The sequence below is a fragment of the Carcharhinus amblyrhynchos genome, unplaced genomic scaffold (genome assembly GCF_965287045.1).
Source record: "Carcharhinus amblyrhynchos unplaced genomic scaffold, sCarAmb.v2.hapA scaffold_49, whole genome shotgun sequence".
In the NCBI taxonomy this organism is placed as follows: domain Eukaryota; kingdom Metazoa; phylum Chordata; class Chondrichthyes; order Carcharhiniformes; family Carcharhinidae; genus Carcharhinus; species Carcharhinus amblyrhynchos.
This window is the reverse complement of record NW_027649790.1, coordinates 663,426-685,940: the sequence shown is the minus strand read 5'-3', so window position 1 is coordinate 685,940 and position 22,515 is coordinate 663,426. Positions and strand designations below refer to the sequence as shown.

The 22,515-nt window shown below is 41.4% G+C and overlaps 1 protein-coding gene across 4 annotated transcripts; it reads right to left on the bottom strand.

Annotated features, from left to right (window-relative positions):
• Nucleotides 1-2,597: 2,597 nt before the first annotated feature.
• Nucleotides 2,598-20,867, bottom strand: tmem218 (transmembrane protein 218). 4 transcript variants are annotated; one of them, XR_013885359.1, is made up of 5 exons: nt 19,805-20,453; nt 17,581-17,701; nt 12,361-12,466; nt 4,120-4,343; nt 2,598-3,961 (listed from the first exon to the last, which is right to left on the bottom strand). XR_013885359.1 is itself a non-coding variant. In XM_080182257.1 (4 exons), exons 2-4 carry the CDS (start codon nt 17,691-17,693, stop codon nt 4,218-4,220), a joined length of 345 nt encoding a protein of 114 aa, XP_080038383.1. In that variant the 5' UTR covers nt 17,694-17,701; nt 20,827-20,867; the 3' UTR covers nt 2,598-4,217. The 4 variants fall into 4 exon arrangements, 3 of the variants coding, with proteins under 3 accessions (XP_080038383.1, XP_080038381.1, XP_080038382.1); XM_080182257.1 differs by lacking the exon at nt 19,805-20,453 and adding an exon at nt 20,827-20,867 and having other exon boundaries at nt 2,598-4,343; XM_080182255.1 differs by having other exon boundaries at nt 2,598-4,343.
• Between the last annotated feature and the right edge of the window lie 1,648 nt (nt 20,868-22,515).

The following is a 22,515-nucleotide window of genomic DNA, read 5'->3' as shown; positions in this document are numbered from 1 at the left end:
GAGCCTGTAAAATAAATTGCAATGGTTTTGATAGCATGAATCAGAAATGACCTTTTCCTCCTGTTAAACATAGAAAATAGAAGCAGGGATAGGCCATTCAGCCCTTCGTGTGTGGTCCACCATTCATTTTTATCATGGCTGATCATCAAATTCAATATCCTGATATCCCTTGCCCCACCCCCCCATCCTTTGATCCCTTGAGACCCAAGTGCTATATATAATTTCCTTGTGAAGTAACACAACGATTTGGCCTCAAGTTCTTTCTGTGATAGTGAATTCTATCGGGGAAAAGATACAAAAGTCTGAGGACACGTACCATCCGACTCAAGAACAGCTTCTTCCCTGCTGCCATCAGACTTCTGAATGGACCTACCTTGCACTAAGTTTATCTTTATCTACACCCTATCTATGACTGTAACACTACATTCTGCACTCTCTCCTTTCGTTCTCTATGAACAGTATGCTTTGTCTGTATAGCGCGCAAGAAACAATACTTTTCACTGTATCCCAATACGTGACAATAATAAATCAAATCAAAATCCACAGATTCATCACTCTCTGGGTGAAGAGCTTTCTCCTTATCTCAGTCCTAAAAGGTTACCACCTTATCCTCAAACTATGATCCCGAGTTCTGGACTCCTCCCACCAACAGGAATCAATAATAAAGGATTCTCAATTAAAAGCTGTTACGCACATGAGGAAGTGATTAAAATAAACTTCACTGTAAACTGGCGCATAGAAAGCCATGCCCAGATAGTAGTTGAGACAGAGATTATTGAATCTTTTAAAAGGAAGTATATGAATATTTAAAGTGGAGCAAAATCTAAACAACAGGACAGTAGGAATCAATTTGGATTACTTGTGCAGAGTGACAGTGGACCAAATGGCCTCAGAAATCATAGAATAATAGAATCCCGACAGTGCAGAAACAGGCCATTCAGCCCATCGAACCTGCACTGATCACATCTCACCCAGGCCCTATCCCCATAACCCCATGCATTTATCGCTACGAGAGGACACAGGTTTAAGGTGCTGGGGGGCAGGTACAGAGGAGACGTCAGGGGTAATTTTTCCACTCAGAGGGTGGTGAGTGAGTGGAATCGGCTGCCGTCAGTCGTGGTGGAGGCAAACTCGTTGGGGTCTTTTAAGAGACTTCTGGATGAGTACATGGGATTTAATGGGATTGAGGGTTATAGATAGGCCTGGTAGGTACAGATATAATCGGCGCAACTTGTGGGCCAAAGGGCCTGTTTGTGCTGTGGTGTTCTATGTTCTATACCCTAGCTAGTCCCCCTGACACAAGGGGGCAATTTAGCATGACCAGTCTGCATATCTTTGGACTGTGGAAGGAAACCAGAGCACCCAGAGGAAATGCATGCAGACACGGGGAGAATGTGTAAACTCCACACAGACAGTGACCCAAGCTGCGAATGGAAGCCGGGTCCCTGGCACTGTGAGGCAGCAGTGCTAACCACTGTGCCACCCAGTTCAGATACAATGACTTACCTTGAAATGGAGTGATTGCTGTTGTGACATTCATCCTGGTGCAGCAGCCATCTTACACACAGTGAGATAGCGCAAACAACAATTCCATCAACGCCCAGTTCATCTGGTTTTTTTTGGTTGAAGGCACAATTTTGGTCAGAACTTCCGGCTCTTCAAAACAGTTGTGGGTTCTTTGGTGCCCAAGCAAACAGAGTGAGTTTAATACATCCTATGTCTTCAGTTGCAATGTAGCGTCAGCCTAGATTACATGCACACCTTCAGTCACAGTTTCCTGACTCAGAAGCATCCTGCCAACTGAGCTGAAGAGAAGCAGGCATTCAGCCTCTCTCACCATACAAGGGAAATCAGTATTTCAACTCCATTTACCAGTCGGGGGGAAAGACTGGAAAACATGACCGAGGACTAGAGATATCACAGGCTGTATGTTTTGCTGGAAGATCAGGTTAACAATAAAGGGCACAGTCTGCTTGTATGCCTAACTCAGATCTGTCCAATCTTACCTCTCTGTGGTCTGCTGAGGGTGGGGTATTCACTGTGGGAATCAATCACATGAGGAGAATACCTAACCAGGTATGACTGAATAAATCTGTTCTAGCTAGCATAAATTAACTTAAGCGTGACATCTTACATTATGCAGGGGTGTTACAGAAAGTGCACAATAGATTATGTGTGCAAGATGTAGCTAGATGTATTTCCTTCTCTCTCTTCATCTTTAATGTATTTCCTCATGTGTTCTACTTATTTTTGAGACATATTCTAAATCCTATTTCTGTGCTTTCTGTTGAACAGCTAAAGCTGCATTTACTTTCCAAATAGAGATCCTAGATTTTATCAGTAGGTGGCAGTATGGCACCACTTAGTGCCAATTTCTTTAATCAAGAATGCCAATTAACAGATAGGGGCTAAAGGGACAACAATAAGAAGCATTTTGCTGCTCTCACAATGAATCACGAGTCTCGGGCTGAATATTTTATGTGTAGAATGTGTTTTTTTTAATTCAAAGAGACTAGGATATATGGCCGCGCTTGCATTCTCCAGCACTCTGTTTTAAACAGCTGACTGTTTTAAATTATGCAAATCTAAACTGCAGATTTATAAAGCAAACTGTTTATTCAAAAGAAATAACTACAAAATATATGTTTCCAAAATATGCAAAATATTCTCACTGTACAAAGTTTTGTTTTAAATAAATAATCAACTGCGTAAGGCAACTACAGAAATAAGAAAGCAGCAGCATCTTGTTGGTTCATCATTATTTTAACTACTTCTACCAGACTCCACATCACCATTCCCAACACCCCTCAAATCCCTTAATCTCCTCTGGCCTAACAAAAACAGTTCCCATTTTCCGGTCCTCCTTTCTGTTTCACTTAGCAGGCAGCATCTTGGTGAATGTGAAGGATCGCCTCTCATGCCTCAACGCCCTCAGTGTTGTCTGGAGCTAAAAGCTGCACACAATAATCCCAACTGCGGTCTTTGTAAAGTTTTATACAGGTTTAATAGTGGGGATGGTGGTGGGGGCGGGGTGTGCCTCTGGGAGGATGCAGGATGAGACGATGTCAGTAAGCAACGTCTCACAGATTCTAATTATTTGTACACAATGATATATCCTCCACTTATGGTGGCACAGTGGTTTGCGCTACTACCCAACAGTGCCAGGTTCCCGGGTTCGATTCCCGGCTTGGGTCACTGTCCGTGCAGAGTCTGCGCATTCTCCCTGTGTCCGCATGGGTTTCCTCCGGGTGCTCCGGTTTCCTCCCACAGTCCTGAAAAGACGTGCTGGTTAGAGTGCATTGGCCGTGCTAAATTCTCCTTCAGTGTACCCAAACAGCCGGAGTGTGGCGACCAGGGGATTTTCACAGTAACTTCATTGCAGTGTTAATGCAAGCCTACTTGTGACACGAATAAGTAAATTTAAACTGTGTTGGGCGTTTGGAATGTGGATTTTCTATGAGTCTGCAATAAAGGCATGCTTTGTGTTTAAACAAAGAATACTTCTCCTTTCCTCATTATTCTCTCATTAGCTCGGATATAACCACAGATTGGCTGCCAGCTACCAAAGCTTGCGAGATTAGTATCAAATAAGCTGGTTGGACTCTAACCTGGTGTTGTGAGACTCCTTACTGTATCTACCATTTTCTCCAGGGGGCTGCCCTTCATTCACTATTATCTTCAGTATACTGAATTAAAGGATGGTGGCAAAATTTAGCTGAGCATTGTTCTATAAATCTGGAGTTGAATCATACACTCATTGGTATGAGATGGGGGAGGTGGTGGGTGGGGTGTGTGTGTGTGACATGGCCCAAATAGTCGTATTCGATGCTGTAGTTTCTATGATTCTAAGTTAGCAGCAGTCTCCATTTTGATCGCCTGACCTTGGAAATGGTATTTTCCTCACCAAATGCTGCTTCAATCAAGGAAAATTCTCCTGACTTCCTTCCAAGACCCTGGGAAACTGTAGAAAAGTAAAAGTAATCAAAGATTTGTGGGAGTTTTGCAATTGGAAATTACCACAGGTCTGTCATTCCCCCACCAGATATTACAATATCTGCACCTCACAGGTTACACAAAAATAAACTTTTTAAAAGGTTGAGTAAATCACAGAATCCTTACAGTGCAGAAGGAGGCCATTCTGCCCATCAGGTTTGCACCGACCAAATGTTGCTCTAATACACAAAAAATGCAGAGGCTCGCTGGATCATTTCTCAGTTTCAAATGAGTTTAGCTTCCACATGTTCCAATAGATAATGGGGAAAGAGTAGAATCAAGCCCATCAGTAATGCCACAATCAGTATACACAGCAGGCTATAGCGGCCAATGAAGAAACTGTCATAAATCTGAAAGAGAAGCAAAGGGGGACAGGGATCAGATCTGTGTGCCAGCTTCAAACACTTCCCTCCTTTTGAGAAAGCAGAGGTAATCTGCTTCCATATTTGATCAAACCAATTTAATCGGAGTGCAAGGTGGAGACCAGTCTTAGATGACATCTCTTTCTCCTCACCTCTTTCAGAGAAGCCCTCAGCTGCCATCTCAAAGCCTCTCACTGTAAATTGGGAACTAATTCTAGTAGAAAAATCGCAAGTTGTCATTTCAATGTAACATCCGACGATGCTGGTTGTAACTAGCCGAAGCATAATTGCTGCAATATTACTGGCCCCAGTACAAACAAGGGTTTAGTTCTCCCTGCTAATTGCATCATGCAGATGAGTGCTGAGGTACACAGACCAGAGGGGTGCAGATTTTGATCAACAGATCCCGCTGAGTTAGCTGATTTGAGCTTGGATGTTGGGGTGGTGCAGTACAAATAACCTCAATGAAACTGGATAAAGATGGAAAGAGAAACAGGGCTGTCACTCCCATTTGCTACCTGGCAGTCCGCGCCCCCAACCCCCACCCCCTCTTGACAGTGAAGATCCAAGGAGAAGATGGTGCCTACGGTAATTTTACCAGAGAAAGAGTACAAGACGTAGGGTGAGAAAAGGAAAAAAAAATAAAAATAACCTGGCTTATTTAAGTTGGATTTTGCAACATCCTACAGTAATATGCTGAAATAACACTGAATTACACTTATCTTGACAACGTGCCAAAATTATGGATTGTTTCTTGTACAATGTGCTATTTCCAAGGTCAGACTATTGTAAACAGAAACTTTTGAGAAAAACATTTTACAAACCCCTTGAATTGAAGAAAGGCTGTTTTTAAAAATACAGAAAACAAGGGACTCTTACACAAAGAGATTATATTTCACTCTTTTTCCAGAAAAAAACAAGTGTGACTGACTTAAAAAAAAGTGGGACTTCGTAAGTCTGGAGTTTCAGCCCACACCATGCAAGGCAGACAATGTGCAGTGAAACACAAGACCTTGTTAAGTCCAGTGCATTTTCGCACATAATCTATTCTGGTGGCAACATCAAAAACTGGGTAAAGCTCACAGCAGATTTCCTGTCTTATGCCATTACCATTCTGTAACTAGCTGCCAAAAGGTACATGCAGGAGGATCCCAAGCTGCTTTTCATGTTGATATTCCTTTGCTAACTGTAAGGATGTACCCAATTCTTCCCATGTATGCTGCAAATCAGCAGTTTGATGAATCACCATCTCTGAAGCTATATCCTATTCACATTAGCGTCCAGCGTATTAGCCCACCTTACTACTGGGATAGCACTGCTGAAAGTGGGTCTTGATTGTTGTCTAGTGATATTTCTAAGTGTGTGCAGCAAGTAAATAAAGGATCCTGTTTGTCCATGATGCCCTTCACGCTCAGCAAGCTGAACAAGGCCAAACATGTAGGCTCATTTAAAGAATGGTGAGTTGGAGGTATCAGAGAACAACTACAGCCTGGGGAACAGTATCTCAGTCTGCAGACTTCTGGCAGAAATCGAGAGAAAATTGGAGGCAAAGGAAAATCCTTTTCATACTTTCTGAAAACTCCTGGCAACTAGGGAAGTGGTAATCCAGAGCACAACACTCAGATAAATGGAACAAAATCAGAAAACGCTGGAGGAACTCAGCAGGTTTGACAGCATCTGTGAAGAGAGAATAGAGCCAACACTGAGTCAGGATGACCCTTCCCACTCAGCTCTGCTGAAGGGTCATCCAGACTCAAAACATTGGCTCTATTCTCTCTCCACGGACGCTGTCCGACTCAAGTTCCTCCGGCATTTCTTGTTCTGGTTTCAGGCTCCAGCATCCACAGTATTTTCCCTTTATCTTGTGTTTAACTCAGATAAATGGAACCACTGTTGTGTAAATCAACAGCGGAGAAGACAAGAGGAGTTCTCATCTGAAATGGTGTTCTCACACTGACGTCTGATAAATAATGAAACGAACGGCTGAGACACATCATCTTTATCAGCATTCTGTCCACAAACTGTTCAATCAAATTTTAAACAATAATGGAAAACGATCATCAAATTTAAGCAATAATGAAACAGACAACTGAGGGGGTGGAAGATACATTTTCTGATGGGCAGTGTACCTGAACAAACACTTAAAGGATATGTGCTCTATTCCTGCAGATAGCTTTTATTTAAACCAGAGGTGTACCTGTTAACCAGAGATATACCTATTAAACAGGTAACACAACTATGTTAATAACACAGAGAATCTTTGTGCAAACACATTAAGTACACATGGAATGTTAACTGGTAACCATAAAGTTATATTTGTTAATTGTGTGGTTGTTATTTTGAATAATAACGTAACATTAGTTGCAAGCTTAAAGCTATTTCTAAACACACATACATGTTTGAATCCCAACTAAACTGTTTTATATTGACTTTAGACTTGCTGTGTTCCTTTGCTGTTGTCTTGGGTGGGGTGGGGTGGGGTGGGGTGGGGTGGGGGGCACTCACTCTTTAACATACTTGGATCTCTGAAGTAATTGTAAGCTTGCTGGACTCCTCTTGGTAATATGGATCCAGTTACGGAAGGCTGACTCTGTATATTTAATCCTCTGGTACAGGGACCTTAATCTGATGCTAAAACCACGGACCCACTTTTTCACTGGCTAACAATGTCAGAAGCCTGGATGTCTGTACTTTGGAAGGCAGTTAACAGAAGAACAACCAGGCATCTGCAGCTAACTGATCCCCTGTGTGTAACAGCACCAAAGGCTTATAGGAATCTCCAGCGACACTAGAGTACAGTTGATTGCTAAAGGCTGTCTTTTGAATTTGATATTAAACGAAAGTCTGGTTCTGCTAATCATAGTCAATATGGTGGTGGCACTTTTTCCACCTTTGGAAGAGAACAGAAAAACACTCAAACAAGAAAGAAGTAAAAATATAAAATGCCAAATTCATGAAAGGAACAAACTTCACCCTCAGAAAGTAAAATAAACTCAGGGACTTGCATTTGATTTACAGAGTTTGGGCTGGGAGAGAGAGGAGCATAAACAACAAGAAAGAGGAGCAAGTAGGCCATTTGGCCCTGCAGGTCTTTTCTACTATTTAATGAACCACGATTGAATCTCGAGTTAGCCTCCCTGTCTGATTCCCTTGAATCCCTGAGTATCCAAACATATACCAATCTCTGCCTTGCATATACACAACAGACCAAAAGAGAATTCTGAAGACTTACAATCTTGTGTGTGAAAAAATTTCTCATATCTGTCGGTAACAGCTGTGGTCTTAACCCAAGTCGGTGTCTCTGGCTGTAGACCCCCCACCCAAGAGAAAACAGTTTCTCGGGATCAACTCTTCAAAACCTTCTGTTTCAATGAGATTATCTCCCCTATGCCTAAACTCCAGAGAGTACCGGCCAATTGTTGCACTCCTTTGGAAAGTACATCCTTCCTTATGCACAGAGTCCAAAACTGCACACAGTATTCTAGGTATGATCTCAGTTAACCTTGTCCAATTACCGCCTGACTTTCTCACTTTGGTAGTCCAATCCTCTTGCAAATAAAGGTCAACATACTATTTGCTTTCCTAATTTTCTGCTGTACCTTCATGCTCACTTTGTTTTTTGCGCAAGGACACCCAAATTTCTCTGAACAGCACCATCTAATTGTCTTTCATCATTGAAATATAATCAGCTTTTCTATTCCAACCAACCTCACCTATGCCCAAGTTACGCTTCACAGCCAACCTCTTGCACACTGACCTGCCATAAAACCTCACGTGCAAGGCAGCATTTTCAGAACTGGTTTATGACATAGAGAATGACCAACAACAGGAAGAGACTGTCCAGCTGATAGAAGGGGCCAGGACACTAAACGCATTAAAGTGGAAGGGGTAGAAGCATCAATATTCTGCAACAGCGAGTCAGATGGATGGACCTTCTATACGCAAACATTTTGTGAAACGACAGCTTTTCCGCTGTCGTGCTGCAATTTCCACCCAAAATTTAAAAGAAATAACTGAGTTGAAATAAATTTTAAATGGAATCATCCATGCCCTAATAACAGCATCATTTTGATCATGATTGACGGGACATAAGCATTTACTTGTGACTCACCAAATAAAATCAGTGCTACACTCATAACTCCATTTTAGAGAACACTTTACTTGAAATTCCTAGATAATGTTAGCATGCAAATCTGCAACTTTATGTGTGGTCTAAAATATTAATTAGATTTGAGAGCAGAACGGGCAGAGAGAGAACACCAGAGAAAGAATGCTAACGAATGCTAATCATTGCCTCTGCAGGAGGTTTTGGCCGTGTGCTCTCGTGCAGCAATACAAGGGGCTTGCTACACGAAGATGATGTTGAGGAAGAATAAACTCCACCTCGGCGACAGACAAATCTCCTGCGGACTAGACAGGCTCTCGTTTAACACACCTCATTCTTTAATGAGCCAATTAGTGGGGCCTGGTACTGTGAGCAGTACACAGAGCTTGGGCCATGTAATATTAATAGCTCATTGGTTCACGAGCAGAAGTCCTGCCCTGTGCCCTGCTAATTGGTACCACGGTATTCTATTATTTGATCAGAGGTGGAAGTTAGCTGAAGCACACTACAACACAGTTCCATTTTAAAGTCAGTTTTATGAAATCTCACATCTGATCAGCTGGAAGTGTTCCAGCCAGTAATTTACATTAGTCAGGCTAAATTATTCCCATTTACTAGGCTTTTATTTTTAAGATCCTATATATTTTTCTTTGACACTTCACCTTTATTGATTGACACAAATACCAAAGGAGAACTTGCAATATGCCAAGAAAGTATGTACAGCCCCTTAAAGAAAATGACTACAGCCAGTCCCAGGTGTTTTCATATTATAGTGTGGAGACCATCAGTGCAGAGAACCACGTGAGGTGGAGGTTTTCTGAGCCTCCTCTGGGGCATTCGTACTGCTGGCAGTGTGTATAAACAGATGCAGATGCTGCTGGATGCAGTGGCTGCAGAATGGCCAGAAAAGTTGAAGTCACTATAATCTTTTGAAAGCACAGGCACTGCTGTTTCCCACTTGATACTAATGCTCTTAATTTTGTTCTGCAGTGTAAATGAAACAGACCCTGGAGCACTGTGAGCCAATGCATAATGCTGAAATGCTTCAAGCAGAAAGCAGTTCTGCAACACAAATAGGAAATATTTATATATAATTTATACAAAGAGAGAGAGAGAGAGAACAGATGGAGAGAAATTCCTCTCTCCCTGGGCAACTGTTTTTGTTTGTTTTCAGCTCATGCATTGCAATGCTGAATATAACATTATCACTGTAATAAAAGCTACTCAAACACAATCACTTGGATGTTTTTCAATTCAACCATGACAGTCTACCTCTGTGACATTCCTCTGGAACTGTACACTCAAATTTTAGGCAAGTGGCATCAACTTAGACATCTCCAATGTTTTCGACGCACCTTCAACAAAGCATTTTTAAGATCTCCTGCTTCATCTTCCCTTTGGAAAAGCTCTGTATCTGTGGTGCAATTGATGACTCATTTTTAAGACTCTGCATCATTGCAGAGATTCTTCCAGACTGCCACACTATTTCTACTTTGTGATCTCCTGCACCTGTCATTCAACACAATCTCTATAACCTTAAGCTTTTTTTCTTGAATTGCACACCGTCAAGGCACAGGCCTCAATCCTCACTCAGAGCAATTATTGAATCTTTACATTTTGATCACCTGCAAGCTCTTCATTGGGTTCAATTCTTTGAAGGTTCAGTTTCTTCATATCTGTCACAATTACAACTAAAATCTTTCACCTTTTTCCTTTAATTCCTCCACTCTTAGTCTTATTTATTGTTGAAATTCTTCTCTGACCTCTGATGTTACTTCTATATGTGATCCACTTCCTTGTCAAATTCACACTTTTGCCTTCAACAACCATAAATCCAGTGTTTTCCAGACTGTGAGTCACCAACCCTATTTGGGTTGTAGAAAGTGGATGGAGTTGAAAGTTCCCTTTCTCAGAATGCACCCTGCACTGAAGCCCAAACTGTAGTCCTCTCTACCCTGCCCTCCTTCTCACTTTCCTATGAAGGGATCGATGCACCTAGTGGCTAGACAGGGAGGCTTCTGACATCCTGTCTCAGCTGAAGACCCCAAAAAGAAGCTACCAGTCCCATCAGACAATTTCCGCCAGGTTTCTCCAGGGGATGGGCCAAAATTAATGGCAGATATCCTGGGATCGGAAGCAGGTCAAAAGGGGCTTTGCTAAGTCTCCCATAACTGGGGAATGTGGTGAACTGAAACCTAAGTATATGAAATCATAAGTACTTTAAAATACAGATTTTTATAATTACGTGTATCTACAATGCACAAACTTTAATTAATATATGCTGAATGTTACTCTGCTGTTTTATCGTGTTTTTTATTGGCATCTGGGTCACATTACTTTTCAAGTGTTAAAATAGAGTCCTATCAAAAATAGTCTGGGAAGCACTCTGTTGCATACAATTTTCAAATGAGGATCCTTTCACTATGATTCCAACAACATCATAATTGTATCAGTAAGTTGTAAGATTTCAGGATTTTTTGGTTGATTTTTGGCACGTGTGTTCTATTACTGTATACCTATTGAAGATTGAGGCTTGTGGGTGTCTGGAATTCACTTCCTGAGTTGGTGATGGAGGCAGAAACCCTAAACCCATTTAAAAAGTACCTGGATCTACATCTTAAGTGCTGTAAATTACAAAGCTATGGGCCATGTGCAGGAAGATGGGATTAGAATATGCACCAGGTGTCGTTGGGTCAGCATGGATAAGATGGGCCAAATGGCCCCTTTTTTAATGCTGTACAATTTCTATGGTTCTATGTTTTCTGCAATTATTACAACTTTTGGGCAGCTGATATGGTCTTAAGGAAGTCAGTTTTTCAGTGAGGTGGATCCCATGGAATGTCAATATTTTTCGATACTCCACAGAAAAAAAGTTTGAAAACTATTGCACAATAAATCCCACATCCACCCAGGACTCAGAGAACATGGACAAACCAGATAATGCTTACAATACCTTTCTTGTATCAAAGACCAGATTAGTTTAAAGGGAAAATTTCTCACCTGATGCAGGGGCCATTTTCCCATTCTCGCCTCCAACATCTGGTTACTCAATCCTCTTTGTAGCTTCTCCTTGTATCAGTGTTTCTGTGGTCTTTGCTCCTCTAAACATTCTCCCCCAGATTCAGGTATGTTGCTTTTTCATTCCTCTGTTTTCTAGACCTCACTTACATTGAAATCAAGATTTATATTTGGCATGGATCCCTCTGTAACTCATTCTTGTCCCAAATCCCATTCTGGAACTTCAGACCTTGTGTCACCTCACCCTCTTCCAACAGTCTAAATGTTTTTAAAAGCCAAGTGTCTTCACCTAAACACAACCTCTTCTTCTCTCCTACTTCCTTGACTTTTTTCCTGCAGCACATGCTTTCAACTGAGTTTCTCAATTTCAAAATAAAAAAGATAACATCAGGGAAGATCAAAATGATGAGGGTAAAAAATAGGTTTACAATAAAATTCTGATCTTAATCCGAGGCCCTGGTGCACTAGCAAAATTTATAACATGAAGAGGAGAGGTCATAGATACTCAAGCGACCTCAATAAGTGAGCTTTGATGCTCTGTTCAGAGGAATATGTAGGAGTCCAGAAGCACTCACTGAAATTAAATGGATAGAGTGAGGGAGTGATATAGTGAAGGGAATCATTTACCACTGGGGTTTAGTTTGCTTTTAGGTTAAACCTTTGATTTGTTCTTTTGGGAGTTTTGTCTGGGTTTATGCTGCAGGTACAGTACTTCATCTTTCACTGAAATCAATACATTGTGCACCGCATATGTGAAAAATGTGACTGCCCTGAGGGTTGAAAAGGTTCTGTTGCCTGCACATGGTTCGTTGTTTTTAATAAAAGCTCAGGGGCAGGTTATGAAAGATAATATAGAGGAACACATATAAGCACTGTTCTTACCACATCTTTAGTTACTGGCTCCGGTGTTTCCTTGGTTCGAGGAAAGAAGATGAGGATCAGTGTGATGATCAATGCAAGGAAGAAAACAAATACAATCGAAAGCCAGCTGCATAAAAATAACACACAAGATATTCTTATTGAATCCGTATTGCACACCAGATAATACTTTATTGTACTGGATATCAACCCAGAGACACAGCAAGGGGATCGGAGCATCAAAATCAATGAGCTAAAGATAAATTTAACTCAAACAAAACTGGTGCTGCATTGATGTTGCACTAGCTCCTGCAAATTGATTGCAGTTTCATCAGACCAAGCTTCTCTTCTGTTAGTCATACAAGTTTCACTTTCTTTTTCCAATTTTTATTTTTTTCAAAAGGTCTGCTCTCTGGTCTCCATCCATTAACTTGACCCACTCTCTCCCAAGCTGTGCATTCTTTGTATAATAGCCCAAGTTCAGATCTGCTTTCCACAGGCCTGACCTGTACCAATCTGCCCTTGCTGTGCTCCTTTCTAAGCAACTCAATCCCAATCTTTATTTTTATGCTTCTCGAATGATGCTTTGACTCTGTGTCATTCCATATACTAACCACTAGGCACATATAATTAATTGGGTATCCAGATGTGATTAATTACGTTTCTTATTGGTAAATAACAAATGGCCTAGGAAATCTTATCACAGTACAATTTACAAAGTACATGTATGTACATTTTGATGGGTTGGAGGTGTTGTGGATAGTGTGGAGGGATGTCAGAAGTTGCAGCGAGACATTCATAGGATGCAAGGCTGGGCGGAGAAGTGGCAGATGGACTTCAACCTAGATAAGTGTGTGGTGATTCATTTTGGCAGATCAAATACGATGACAGATTATAATATTAAGGGTAAGACTCTTAGTAGTGTGGAAGATCAGAAGAATCTTTGGGTCCGGGTTCACAGGACGCTCAAAGCAGCTTCGCAGGTAGAGGCTGTGGTTAAGAAGGCATATGGCATACTGGCCTTCATCAATCAAGGAACTGAGTTTAGGAGTTGGGAGATAATGCTGCAGCTGTATAAGACCCTGGTCAGACCCCACTTGGAGTACTGTGCTCAGTTCTGGTCGCCTCATTACAGAAAGGATCTGGAAGCCATAGGAAGGGTGCAGAGGAAATTTACAAGGATGTTGCCTGGATTGGGTGGCATGCCTTATGAGGATAGGTTGAGAGAGCTTGGTCTTTTCTCCCTGGAGAGACGAAGGACGAGGGATGACCTGATAGAGGTGTATAAGATGATGAGAGGTATTGATCGAGTGGATTCTCAGAGGCTTGTTCCCAGGGCTGAAATTGTCGCCACAAGAGGACACAGGTTTCGGATGCTGGGGAGTAGGTACAGAGGAGATGTCAGGGGTAAGTTTTTCACTCAGAGAGTGGTGGGTGCATGGAATGGGCTGCCGGCAGTGGTGGTGGAGGCGGATTCGATAGGGTCTTTTCAGAGATTTTTGGCTAAGTACATGGAACTTAGTAAGATAGAGGGTTATAGGTATGCTTAGCAGGTAGGGACATGTTCGGCACAATTTGTGGGCCGAAGGGCCTGTTTGTGCTGTAGTTTGCTATGTTTAATATCTGTATGCATATGTTAAGCCAAACTGTGTGACAAAAAAAGTGTATGCATGTACTTTTTGATCATGCTGAATGATTTATTTCTTGACTATTAACCACTGGTAGATACTTACAAACGATATACGTGAAGTACATTTACATTTATTGTCTAAGTACATGACCTGTGATTGAGAGATTTTTGTTAACCAACGGTATTAAGGGATGTGGACAAGGAAGGTTTCTGGAATTATGTTGCAGATTAATCATGATCTCATGGCATGCCAGAACAGGTTCAAAGGGCTAAATGGATTACTTCTGTTTCCATACTTTCCACTGAAATTAGTGTAAATAGCCTAATGTGTTGCTATGGCCACACCTGTGGCTTGTTAGAAACTTCTTTTGGACAACACTCTCCTATTGCCTCCCATTTTCTGTGTTTGGCGTTTTATGGCCTGAACCATTCTCTTCAGTTCTTTGTGCTCCTTGTTTTGTGACATGACCTCTCGGAGGGGATTTTTTTCCATCCCCTCCATGGCGTGTTTCACAGCGGTGGAAGAACCATAGAACCCTACAGTGCAGAAAGAGGCCCTTTGGCCCATCAAGTCTGCACTGTCCACAAATCCCACCCAGGCCCTACCCCCATATCCCTACATACTATTACCTGCTAATCCCTCTAACCTAAGCATCATTGGACACTAAGGGGCAATTTTAGCATGGCCAATCAACCTAACCTGCACATCTTTGGACTGTGGGAGGAAACCGGAGCACCTGGAGGAAACCCACACAGACACGAGGAGAACATGCAAACTCCACATGGACAGTGGTGCACTAGTCGCTGGCGATGGAATGTTATGGTCTCGCTGATGTCAATGGGGTTTCCCACAGAACAAACCTCTCGCCGCTGGCCAACCCGCAGCAGGGGTACACCCAGGTGTAAACGGCAGCAAGATTTTGCCAACTCACACCCACTTCCTATACTCCTTGTTCCGTGGCTTGATTATTTCATTATAGCTCCTTATGTACTAACTATGCAGCAGTCCTGACATCCTCCCTGTATTCCTATAAAAGTACAAAATTATAGTGCAGAAAGAGGTCATTCAGCTCATTGTGTTTGCACCAGGCAAAAAGAAGAAGTTTATTATTTATTTACTAGTCACAAGTAAGGCTTACGTTAACACTGCAATGAAGTTACTGTGAAATTCCCAAAGTCGCCTTGGTCCGGTGCCTGTTCGGGTCAATGTACCTAACCAGCACATCTTTCAGAATGTGGGAAGAAACCGGAGCACCTTGAGAAACCCACGCAGATATGGGGAGAACATGAAAACTCCACATAGACAGTAACCCAAACCAGGGATCACTGGCCCATTCTCTTCAGCTCTTTGAGCCTCTTGTTTTGTGATGTGACCTCTTGGAGGGGATTTTTCCATCCCCTCCGTGGGTCTCTGGTGCTCTGAAGCAGCAGTGCTAACCAGTGTGCTTCTGCATGTTAACCTCACTATCTAGTACCTGGTCCGTAGCCTTGCAATTACAACACTGCAGGTGCCGATCCAGGAATCTTTAAAATGAGTTGAACTTTTCCATCTCAGCCACCAACTTGGACAGCCATTTCTTGATGTCCACAACCTCTGGGTGAAAATGTTTTTCTTAAAGTACCCTCTAACCCTTCCAACAATCATGTTAAATATGTACGCCCTGTAACTGACCCCTCAGCTCGGGGATTAAGTCTTTCCTGTCCACTCTATCTAAGCCCCTCACAATTTTATACACCTCAATTAGGTCACCCCTTAGCCTCCTCTATTCCAAGGAAAACAACCCTAGCCTATCCAATCTCTCCTCACAACTCCAATTTTCGATCTTGGAACATTCTTGTAAATCTCCTCTGCACTCCCTCCAGAGCAACTGTTTCCTTCCTGTGATGTGGTAACCGGAACTGTTCACAAAATACCAGCATTTTATTTAGTTCCATTATTACATCCCGGCTTTGTATTCAGTACCTCGCTCCATAAAGGAAAGTGTTCCACAGGCTTTCTCTATTACCGTACCCACCTTGCCCTGCCACCTTCAAGGACATGCACTCCAAGGTCTCTCACTTCCTCAACCCCTCTCAATATCCTCCTGTTTATTGAGATTCCCTTGCTTTGTTTGTCCTTCCCAAATGCATTGCCTCACACTTTTCCGACTGAATTCCGTTCGCCACTTCTCAGCCCACTCAACCAAACCATTGATATCATCCCGGAGTCGACAGCTATCCTCTTCAGTATCAACTACTCAGCCAATTTGTGGTTCACCTGCACATTTCTCAATCATGCCACTCACATTTAAGTGTAAATCATTAAGATACCTAACAAATAGCCTCAAGACTAAATCCTCTGGAACACCATTAGAAACAAATTTTCTATTCGCAAAAACAGCCACTGATGATTACCCTTTGTTTCCTGGCACTGAGCCAATTTTGGATCCAACCTGCCATCTTCCCAAGTACCACAAGAGATTTCACTTCTGAAAAATTCCTTATTAAAATCCATGTAGACAACATCTACTGCACTACCTTCATCAATCCTCCTTGTTACCTATTCATAAAATTCTATTAAGTTAGTAAGACATGATCATCCCCTAACAAAACCACGCTGACAATCCCTGATCAATCAATGCCTTTCTAAGTGACAGTTTACTCTGTCTCTTAGTACTCTTTCCAATAATTTACCCACTATCAAAATTAGGCAGATCAGCCTATAGTTTTCTGACCTATCCCTTGCACCCTTTTTAAAAAATGGTGCAACATTTGCAGACCTCCAATCCTTAGGGGCCTCACCTGTACCTAGTGAATATTGGAAAATTATCCTTAGAGCATTTGCTATTTCCTTCCTGGCCTCCTTCAATAGCCTAGAAAACAATCCATCTGGCCCTGGTGATCCACCTTCAAGGATATCACACCCTCCAGTACATGCATTGGGTTAGTGCATTGACTATATTAAATTCTACCTCAGCGTACCCGAACAGGCGCTCGAGTGTGGCGACTCAGAGATTTTCACAGTTACTTCATTGCAGTGTTAGTGTAAGCCTACTTGTGACTAATAAGTACATTTTAACTTTAAGTACTGCATCTTTGACTATGCTTTCTGTACCTAACATTTAAAGAGGAGTGAGACAGATATGACAGAGATAAAAGTGGATCGAGATACGGAGATATATAAAATAAGGGAAAGAAAGCGAAAGAAGCAAAGAAAAATGAAAGAAAATATCTGAAATGGAAGATCCATTGATAGTAAGATTGGTAACCACTGGTTTAGAACAATTTTTAAATCCGATCAATAAAAAGTCATTTGAGCTGCAGTTTATGTTTATTTTAAGGAACAATTTCCACTTTCTTAAAAATTAACGTGGACTTTGCATTAAACAAACATTTGAGTAAAACAGATCTGTCTCAAATTCAGCATTTGGGTTACAGTTTCAGCTTAAGTCGGAGAAATTGTTTCAGGCAGGTATATCAGTACAGGAAACCAGAGACTGGGCTAAGTTTGACATAACTACATTAATTTAAAGCCAACTTATTAAGGTAATAGTTCCAAAGTAAAGGGAGAATCCAAAATGTGCTCAATCTTGCATTTAAGTTGTAGATTTAAGCAGCAAATGGAAGTGCCTTACCTAATCGTGCCTCCTGATCGCGATAACAGCATACATGTCAGCAACACCAAAATCCATAAAATAGCAAGGATAAAAACCCCTGCCCCTACTCCCATTATAGTGCCAGTCATCATGGAGGTTACTGTAAGTAGGAAAACACTGTTAGTGCCAGGAAGAACTTAAAAACATCAGTAGATGTATTGTTGGAGTACAGCCTCATCATTATCTTTAAGTATGTCAATCTTTTCAGTAGTTCTCCTAGCAATCCTCTCCAATCAGGCTTTGATTTTTCTTTCTTTCTACCCTAAGTTTCTTTATGCTACACACCATTTAATAGCTAACACAGCAGAAGCAGACAAGCTCAGGCAAGCTGCTGAGTAGTGTGCGAGATTAGCCAGGAATGTCTCCTCACTCTCTGATCATCCTGAAAGGAAAAGGCTGCCTAGATTCCAACACATAATGTGTTTCTCCCAGATTTGGCAAGCCAACTGTTTGCCCTGAAAGAAATCTGCTTTTGCCTCATCGCCATCATTCTGACAGAAAGGACATAGTTGCAAAGTGAGAATAAATCTTGCTTCTTGCTAAAAACTTTAGAAATACTCAGTTTGTCATGCAAGTTTTTGTACAGAGAATAACAGAGGATATGGGGAATTGCCACTTTGAGAGAACCTATGATCAAGCTTGTCACATGTAAGGTGCCAACAATATAGAAATTACACTATATTAGCTGAATACCTTCAGGCCTTTGACAGCAATCTTTAGAAATGATGTTTCACAAAGTTTTTATTTGAAATGTGTTTATGACCTTTTCAATACAATAAAGAATGTATCACATCTCAATCAATCGCCTATTTCTTTGCGCATTTCATCGAAATACTAGCTGCAAAATATTTCCATCCCACTCACTGTTATTAGCAGGTCCCAAGACCCAAAGCATGGGGATAAATGAATTCCCCAAACATTCTGAACAGTGTGAAGGATAGCCCTTGGAAGGATCGAAGCAATCTTCAAAATAATTGTTTGCAAACCTCAGTCTAACACAGGGAGAAGATAAACTGTGGATTGTGTTCTACAATAATACATAAAACTGAGTGGTGCACTTTGAAGTAATGTATTTTACAAGTCTGTAAAACAATAGGAAAAGATTTGCCAGATATAATGATTCAAGAATCTTTAAATTGTCAAGACAATAACATTTCTATTTTAACTCTTGATAGTCAGAAACTTCTTCCCATGGTGGAAGAATCAATTAGTAGGAGGCATTGGTTTAAGTTGCGAGGAGCAAGGTTTAAAGGAGATGTACGAAGCAGTTTTGTTTTACAGAGAGGGAGGTGGGTGCCTGGAACTTGTAGTTTGTAGGAGGTAGTAGAAGCAAATACGATAGTGAGTTTTAAGGGGCCTCTGGATAAATACATGAATCAGATGGGAATAGAGGGATATGGTTCCCGGAAGGGTAGGGGGTTTTAGTTCAGTCAGGCAGCATGGTAGGTGCAGGCTTAGAGGGCTGAAGGGCCTGTTCCTGTGCTGTAATTTTCTTTGTTTACTCCCTACTTACATTTACCTTGTCTCTGCTATTTTCTGCTACCTGAGGAAATATATTTATTCAACCCCAAGTATTGCTTTGTCCTTATTGATATCCAAAGATTATAAAACAACTTTGGGCATGCAAAATAAGTGGTAACGAATTACCTGCCATTATGCAACCAACCTGATTTTCCCATGAGCTGCCGACCCTCTACTTTCCTTTGTGCCAAAGGTTAATTTTATCCCTATGCTCTCTACCTCCAAGTTATGCCAGGAAATCTGCAGCCACCACCTACTTGAAGAGTCCTCCAAACTGTCCTCATCCTCCATCACCCTTTTCCACCTAGTTGAAATTTTGCTTCCATTAAAAACACTTTCAAGTCAAAAGGTATTCTAGGTAAAGGTAAAAGGCATTGCTATGGATACGCAGAAGAATCCTTCTTTTGCCTGTCCTAGATAGAATATTTTGAGCTTTCTTTGTCTAATCCTAGTTAGGATCCATTTCAAGCTCTCATTTCAAGACTGGTGTCTGTGTCTGTACTGTTTCTTACTCTAGCTCTGATCTAGAAATTTTCTTTTATTAACTATGCTTCAAATTTCCAGTTCTTATAACTGTATGGTCCAATTCAAAGTCTGCCTTTCTTTGTCTCCAGCAGTGCTTTATCTCAGGGATCAGCTTTCCAGACATATCTAGTACGTGCTCACTAACTCTCATATGAACCTGGGCAATACTTCTTTCCGCTTTGCTTTCTGCGAGGACGCATTTCTTTCTCCCAGTTCTTCAATTGCCATTTAATCTGTTCTGATGATGCCCAGTTTTATTCCAGAGCAGTGGAGATGCCATTTCTTTTCCCTTTTAGGTTGCGTGGACCCAAGAAATGACCACTTATTTACCTGCACTTCCCTTGTCTTTACCAATAATGCCACTAATGATTTTTAGCGTACAGTCAATTCTTTTAATTACAGCAAGCTTTTCCATTTTTTACTTAACATACAAGGGAACTTTTGGGTTGCTTTGCAGCTGTGCACAAATGCAGCTTAAATTTTTAAAATTTATTTATTTGTGTCACAAGTAGGTTTACATTAACTCTGCAAAGAAGTTACTGTAAAAAATCCCCTAGTCACTACACTCTGGCACCTGTTCAGGTACACAGGGAGAATTTAGCATGGCCAATGCACCTAACCAGCACATCTTTCAGACTGCGGGAGGAAAAGAGAGCACACAGAGGACAGCCACGCAGACATGGGGGAGGAGGTGCAGACTCAGCACAGACAGAGACCTAAGACTGGAATTGAACCTGGGTCCATGGCATTGAGGCAGCAGTGCCAACCACTGTGCCACCATGCTGGACCGTTAGCTTCCACCCTGAGAATTTTGCCAACTTGATCCCGCCAGCAAACACATCTTTCTCTACCCCCCCCCCCCAACTTTTTTCCCCCATCTCTACTCTTTAAAGGACTCCAAACGGTGAGGAAACTCCTCAATTTGCTGAGCTTTTTTTTTGGCACCTCCCCAGTGCGAGCGCAGCCCCCATACTGATCACCTCCTTCCAGAGGATAACCCCATATGTGAGGCTGTCAGCCCGGAGAAACCAGCTGCACTGTTAACATGCTGATGGTTATGGGGCTGGGCCCCTCTCTCTGAGAGGACATGGGCCGCTGAAGCAGCCGGGCCGGACTCACTGTATCCACCCCAACCAGCCCAGCACCGCGCTTCCTTTCCCCGAATGAAGAATTACAAACCCAGGCCTCCGGCCTTGGCGACGCACACCCACACCCCGCAACATCCGCCACTCTGATTGGGCGAGCCCCTAGAGTCACCAATCAGAACCACCAATACTGAGCGGGTAGCAACTCCTTAGCAACAATAGACTTAACAGTACAGCAGGAGAGAGAGAGACGAGAATACAGAGTTAATGTACAGGGAGAGACTAAAATACCGAGTTAATACAGAGAGAGACCAGAATACAGAGTTAATAGAGAGACTGAGATACAGATTTAATGAGCAGGGAGAGACCAAAATACTGAGTTAATGTACAAGGAGAACCCCAATATACAGATAGATCAAAAAGCAGAGTAAATACAGAGTTAATGTACAGGGAGACACCAAAATACTGAGTTAATACAGAGAGAGACCATAATGCAAAGCTAATGAACAGTGAGAGACCGAAATACAGAGTTAATACAGAGAGAGACCAAAATACAGAGTTAATACAGAGAGAGACTGAAATACAGAGTTAATGAACAGGGAGAGACCAAAATACTGAGTTAATGTACAGGGAGTGACCAGAATACAGAGAGACCAAAATATAGAGTTAATACAGAGAGAAATTGAAATACAGAGTTAATGTATGGGGAGAGACCAAAATACTGAATTAATACAGAGAGAGACTGAAATACAGAGTTAATGTACAGGGAGAGACGAGAATAGAGTTAATGAACAGGGAAAGGCCAGAATGCAGAGTTAATACAGAGAGACACCAAAATACAGAGTTGATACAGAGAGAGACCAAAATACAGAGTTGATACAGAGAGAGACCAAAATACAGAGTTGATACAGAGAGACACCAAAATACAGAGTTGATACAGAGAGACACCAAAATACAGAGTTGATACAGAGAGAGTCTGAAAAACAGAGATAATGAACAGGGAATTCCAAAATACTGAGTTAATACAGAGAGTGACCAGAATACAGAGTTAATGAACAGGGAGAGACCAGAATATAGGGTTACTGAATAGGGAGAGACCGGATAACAGAGTTAATGAACTTGGAGAGACCAGAAATCAGAGTTAATGAACAGGGAGAAACCAGAATACAGAGTTAATACACAGAGACCAAAATACAAAGTTAATAAACAGAGAGGCACCAAAATACAGAGTTAATGCAGAAAGAGACCAAAATACAAAGTTAATGAACAGGGAGAGTTAATAAAAAGAATTAATATACAGTGTTGCAGTGATGTAAAAAGAGTTAATAGAGTGATCTAACGTACAGAAAGTTGATATATAGAGTTAATGTGTAGTGTTAATGTAGAGTGATCTAATGTACAAAGAGTTAATGTACAGAGAGTTCGTGATCTAAAACTGAATTAATATAGAGAGTTAAATACACATAAAATTAATGTACAGAGTCATTTAATATACAGTTAATATAAAGAGATAATATACAAAGTAATCTCATACAGTTAATATATAGAGTTTAATAGAGTGATCTAATATACAGAGTTAATATACAGGGAGTTAATACACTGAGTTACAGAGTGATCTAATATATAGAGTTACAGAATGATCGAGAACAGAATTAATATACAGACACTTTATATATAGATAAAAGCAAATTACTGCAGATGCTGGAATCTGAAACTAAAAGAGAAAACGCTGGAAAATCTTAGCAGTCTGGCAGCAACTGTAAGGAGAGAAAACAGCTGACAT

Bases quoted from the DNA above. Each gene is read 5' to 3' on its own strand.
- tmem218 (XM_080182255.1), bottom strand. From the start codon at position 19,847: ATGCGTCCTCGCAGAAAGCAAAGCGGAAAGAAGTATTGCCCAG. The intron at 17,702-19,804 runs GTTCATATGAGA...TCCTACTTACAG, and splicing joins CGGAAAGAAGTATTGCCCAG to TAACCTCCATGATGACTGGC. The intron at 12,467-17,580 runs GTAAGGCACTTC...ATTTTTATGCAG, and splicing joins CGATCAGGAGGCACGATTAG to CTGGCTTTCGATTGTATTTG.